At 37.3% G+C, this 6000-nt stretch overlaps 1 protein-coding gene across 1 annotated transcript in view; it reads left to right on the forward strand.

Annotated features, from left to right (window-relative positions):
- Positions 1–1954: 1954 nt before the first annotated feature.
- LOC140924115 (neurobeachin-like protein 1) overlaps positions 1955–6000 on the forward strand; it is a 25034-nt gene continuing 20988 nt past the window's right edge. The window contains exons 1-8 of the mRNA XM_073374133.1: positions 1955–2154; positions 3347–3419; positions 3603–3632; positions 3815–3861; positions 3991–4047; positions 4660–4746; positions 4976–5074; positions 5422–5525. Coding sequence (XP_073230234.1) covers positions 2011–2154; positions 3347–3419; positions 3603–3632; positions 3815–3861; positions 3991–4047; positions 4660–4746; positions 4976–5074; positions 5422–5525 — 641 coding nt within the window. The 5' untranslated portion in view covers positions 1955–2010. The remainder of the gene's footprint in view (positions 2155–3346; positions 3420–3602; positions 3633–3814; positions 3862–3990; positions 4048–4659; positions 4747–4975; positions 5075–5421; positions 5526–6000) is intronic.

The following is a 6000-nucleotide window of genomic DNA, read 5'->3' on the forward strand; positions in this document are numbered from 1 at the left end:
ATGAAGATGAACATTGTAAGCAAGGTTTTATAATGAGGCATCATTTACAGATCCATTACAGCTGAAATTTGTTGGGGAAAGGGTTGGGAAAGGCAGCTAGGGAAAAGCGATAACTTAAGGACTAGATGAGTAATCACCTCAATAACTATTCAGTTCAAAGACTGGACGACTATTCTACCTGGTGGACGTTTAGTTTTATAGTTTACACACTATACAATGGTCTATATAATAATTAAGGCCTGCCCTAATCAATTCCTTACAGTCCTCTCCACCCACCCTACCCCGCTTCTCCCCCGACATCATTCCCGCCCCTTCCACTACCCGAGTATGCTCAAAGTGCGAAGAACTGGAACGAGCGGAACAAACAGTCTATCAACAAATCGATGACAACAAAAATGGCGGATGAGTATCCCGAGAGATTACTCGGACGAGATGGGGAAGGGTGATTATTTTACCTTGCCTTTTTGATATTTCGAAGTTTTTTGAGGTTTTTGAGTGATGGCTTTTCGAAAAGAGATTGTTGAATTCCAGTTTCTTCCAAAATCACAAAGCACCCTAAAGTTCAACGTTTTCGGAGCATTAAGGAACTTATTGGAAGAGCTTCAATATCAAAGTCGAGCATTCTTACTTATTTTCTTGCAGAATGTTGGCTGACCCAGAACAAGTCTGGAGTTACTTGAATGGAAAGGTATGTTGAAAGAAGTTCGAAAATTTAATCTTTTCCTTGTAACATACTTATTTAATAGTGAATGGAATTATATTAAGCTTAATATCTCGTTAAGTTTTCATCTGTTTTCAACTGTTTATATTTAACTTCCCTTTGTCTTTAATTTTATGTAACCGCGGATCACTTTGTTTATTTTCTGTATTTTAACTATCTCAATTGGTTTCCCTTTTTCCCGTTAAAAGTTCCTTGCTTGATGTCTACTAATTTTAACAGCTGTTTTAATGAGTATTTCTTTTAAAAGGACTTTAAAGCAACCAATATCTTGACTTCCTTGTAGCCTTTTAGGTAATTGTTAACTTATTGTAAGGACTTAAACAGAAGTGGCTTGATGGCTTGCTCAGACTCGTCATGAGTGTTTAAATAATCCCGGGAAGATAAATATTTAACTTCAATTGTTAGATAACAAGAAAGGTATATAGGTACCATAAATCCTCTGTAAGCCCCCCTCAAACGCACTTGAAATAAACACCACCCTCCCCAGGGGTATAATAAGGGATTTACGGTCTGAGTTATAAAGAACAAGCAATGGTACATATTTTAGTGGCCCTCATCGAGACCGCCTTCGGTGACTCATCAGTCAAGGCTAGCATCTTGAAGAAAGGGAAAGGTTATATCTAGGCTGGTGCCTTCATGGGTCAGTGGCCAGCTCTTCACTTAGGAATGGCATACTGCTGACCCACTTGAATGAGAATGCTCGTTTTATTTCACTTATTCCTGGGAAATTATAACTATTCTGTAGTTATCATGCCAAATCTTTTTTTTATATCCTTATAAGGAACCAATAATCAGAAATAAAGGTGAGGCAGTAATCAGGAGAAGAAGTAGGGATATGGGTGGAGTTAGGGTAAAGGAATGACCTGGATGGTTGTGAAGTTATTATTCACTCACTGTTAAGTGTTAAGAGATCACTGGAAGTACAAAATGGCTGGTTACTCTATTTCAAACTGCTTAAAATCATTTTTATATTTGACCAGGATGTAGCCAAAGTAAATGGAATGTTAAGGATGTTCTAGTAGGAAATTGAATAATAAAATAAAAGCAGATTGTAGGTGAATATGAAATAGATGTCTCTGCACTGTCTCATAAAACATGTATATCAAGACAATCAGTTTCTGTTGCATGAATCTCTAAGAAATTATTTCCCCTGTGCAGTACATTACCTGCCTGAGTAAGATACCAGTACATATGTCCCTTAATAATATCTTCTGTGTTTTTCTTTCTAGGAATCTTCATCCCCTAACATTACTCCAGCAGTAACTGAAAACCTTTTCAGAATATTAGAAATGCAAGAGGACCTAAATAATCCAACAGAGTTGATAGATGATAAAAATATTGCCTTAGATAGCAAATGTCTTGAACGTGTTGTGGCTTGTCTGGTGAAAATCATTCATCTTATTCATCATGAAGACATAAGAAACCAACATCAGGTATGTGAGCTGCTAGCCTGTGAGCAGAGTCTCCTAGGAGACTCTGCTTGCAGGGTAGTGAGTGGCTTACAGACATCCACCTCTATTCTCCCTTTCCATGAACTATTTTTTATTGGTGAAATACCTATTAAAACTAGTTCCCGGTAAAAAGCACTGCTATAATAGCTCATTTAAAAGTTACAGGTGGAAACTAGGCTGGAGTTGACCTTGTTTTGATACCCGGGGGGGGGGCACTTGGGTATTTTTTGGGTGGGTATGTGCCGCCCGGGACTCCAAATTGGCACTCCGTTCTAAAAACAAATTCCCCTAAAATTGATACCCTGTTCTAGAAATGGGCCAATTTTTTATACCCCGTTCTAGAATTTGCCCTAAAACTGATACCCCGTTCTAGAAATGGGCCAATTTTTTAGACTCCGTTCTAGAAAGTTTGTAAATTGAAATAGCCCTGTTTTTTTAAGAAGATATTTCTTTATTTGTTCGACTTATACATCAAATAAATGCTTCTTCATAATCAGCAACAATTTTCAGCTCAAGATAAAGCCGTGATCCACAATTTTTTATACCCCGTTCTAGAAAACGCCTCTGAAATGGATACCCTGTTCTAAATCAGGAGCTTCAAAATCACGACCCCGTTGGGCAGCACATACCCGTATAGGTAATGTATGGGAGTACCTCCCCCCCCGGGTTTTGATACAACCCTTCCTGCTTTACCATGTAAATAACGCTGTTCTTAGGCCAACTAGTATTTTTTAAGCAAAGAATTTACATTAGAAAAGAGAGGGGGCTTGTATCAAAACAATGTCAACCTCAGCCTCAAGTTCACTCAAAGGTAACGGACACTAAGCCCACAACTGTAAAATGGTCTATTGTAGTTTGGTTATTTGGAAGTTAATAGGGCTTAAACACTCCACTGTGGTACTACCTTGGTTTGATTTTGAATTTAGGCACAGTGATGGTTCAACAAACATAATTTTCCAAAAAGTGGGGTCCAATACTAAACATGGAATGATCAGGTCCAACTCAGGAAGTGTCTTGGAAAAATAGTCAAACCAAGCAGTGGTTGGTCTGGTTTACTGAAAGTTGCCCTTTCCCTTTTCATTTCTAAAACAGAATGTCGAGAAATTTTAGTTGAGTGAATCATGCCAGTTTAACTGATTTGTTTGGTGTCAATATTTTTTTCCTCAATCCTTAGTGTCTGTTGGATACACCTTCATTGTTAAAGACATTTCTTGAAATTCTTAGTCAGAGGTATGAGATACATGACTGTTTAAAATTATTCACTGAGCTGCTGACAGATCACCCAGTTGTTATAATCATCGAGGCCTGCAGCTTTCTCCTGTCTTATACTCAGTTGAATTTTTTGACATTATCATCATATGTTATTCTGATCTTAGTTTGTTTATTAATTTTGTTGTCTTGGTTAAGGGACAAATGCCATGAATCTCCAGTACATTTTGCCAAGACTCTGTGTATGCTTGGTAAGATATTATTTACACTACTTTTTTAAGACTAATTATGGTATAATGTTATGGTAATAATAAATTATTGTAAAAAAAGGTAATAGACCATGTACTAGTACAATAATAAACTCTGGTGAGGCCATATATATATATCTGATATTTTCTTTCCTCATCATTGTTTTTTTCCCTGCTGCTTACAGATGCTATTCCAAGGATCCTGGAGTGTAACAACTATGCAGAACTGCAGGTATGCATGTACTTCTTTTCATAAGATCCTGTTTCTCTTAAGATGTATGCAAAATTGTTTCCGCCTACTATAATACTGCTACTAATTCCACTGTGATTTTGTGTGTGTTTTTAATATTGTTTACCCTAGGCTGTATTTGTTGGAGTAGGATGCTTTGAGCATATCATGTCTGTATTAGACTATGAGGTCAGTCAGTGAGCGTTATGTTAAAATATTAAGTTGTAATAAATACTGGGATAATTTTTTTCTAACATTACAACTTGGTAAACAAGTATACTATTGTATCCATGCAACAGTGGTACTCTGCGTGAGTTATAATGAGCGTTTATGATGGAGTGAACTGTGTTTGTGTTCTGCTAAAATTAATGGTCTGGGCCAGGCTGTTCAAAGCAGCTGGGTTAAGATAACCCAGGGTAAGTGCAAGGTTTGAATTCAGATATAAAAGGATAAAAGGCAAATGCCTTGTCTACGATTTGATGGTCGAATGTTCTAAAGAATAGAGAAAATTATCCAAGATAAACAAAACAAAAGGAAACCAGGATAGATTTTAACCCTGGGTTTGTGAAATTCAGCCTTCTAACAACTGGGCCCTGGTGTGACCCAAAGATTAATCATGTTAGTTCTTTAAAAATATTTTTCCTGCAATTGTGAAAGTAACTAACTATAATAGGTACTCTGTCTGCATTACAAAGGCAGAGGTTGTCCTCTAAGTACAGAAAATAAGTTCAAGTGTGTCCTTACATGTCAGAGAGACTTGTCAGCATTTACTGTGTTCTTCTGCACCTTTTTTTCAAACAGTGTCAGAGTGCTGATGATCAAAGCAGGCTTTATCAGAGCTGTATGCTGGCCATACAGAGAATCACGCATTCATCACCTGCTGCCCAGGTAGTTGTTAAAATTTGTCTAGTAGTGAATGATATCCCTGGTTTGTAATTAATAGCAGAGCTGTCAATCCAGTGAACCAAGGAAGTAAAAACATTTATAACCAGCATCACCCAAGTTACATGTATTCCTTGAAAAGTACAATTTTTATTTGTATTTGTACATTTATTATGTTTTCTTAATTGTTAAGTTTTTGAGTCCAAGGAATGAAGTGAATAATTTCTCTTTCCAGGAAGTTTTTAAGGTTAGCGTGAGCTTTGAAAAACTGTGCCATTATCTGAAAAGACTTGAATCCCCAACAGAAGAATTTTTTCAACTGCTTTTTAACTGGGTAAGTAACCATCCCCACCCATCATTCAATTTTGTTGTTGTTGTAAATTTAATTTTTTCTTTTTTCCACTTTTGTTATCATACGTTAATCCCCAAAACAAAGGAGTAGGTAGCTGCCAAAGTTTGCCAGCTGCTTGGTCTTATATAGCACCCTGATGATGCTTGTCAAGCCTCCACACTCTTATCAGCTCCTCTCTGTCATTTTGTTGGCTGAAAGATGCCTAACTGTTGACAGTTTGTTACCAGACCGTTGGTCATTAGTAAGCCACAATCTTAAAGTCCTTATATGGCTGCTTGACAAGTTCTTTGCTGAATTGCCTGTCACTTTGTTCCAACTTTACACTCTAGGTAGTGGAAGGAGTGTACACTGAAGGAAGTAAAGTGATAAACAATGTGGATGTTGTTTTATTACTTTTGAGTTGGTTACCATCTTTATCAGTGGAAAGGAAAAGGTAACTTACAATAAATAAACAAATTAAGGTCAACTCTAAGATGTGCACTATCAGAGCTAGCACCAGTTAAATGTCCATTAGAGAGAGAGGTCTGCCTCATAAAGAGTTTTAAAAAAACAAGACCTAAAGAATGGCAGCAACCAACCCTTTGTGTCTTGTTATGAAGGTGTCTGTCTTGCAGAGGTGTTTGCCAGAGACCATTTCTAGGAGTCTGTTTTGTATGGAGGTGTCCATTTAGAGACAGCTGACAGCACAGTCCTTAATATGGACACCAAACGGACAGAGTGAGTATTCACTCTGCAGCTCTAAGTTTTGGTACCAAAGAGCCAGGAATTGTAGAAAGCTTATAATTTTTGTAGGTCCAAGGAAACTGTTTTCCTTATAGCGGTAGAAAAGGGTTGACTGAATTAGTTTTTGTTGCTTCATTGAATGCTCAGGTAAGTGGTACGACCTTGACTTAATCAAATGGGGGTGG

Source organism: Porites lutea, chromosome 14, assembly GCF_958299795.1.
Source record: "Porites lutea chromosome 14, jaPorLute2.1, whole genome shotgun sequence".
NCBI classification, from domain to species: Eukaryota; Metazoa; Cnidaria; class Anthozoa; order Scleractinia; family Poritidae; genus Porites; species Porites lutea.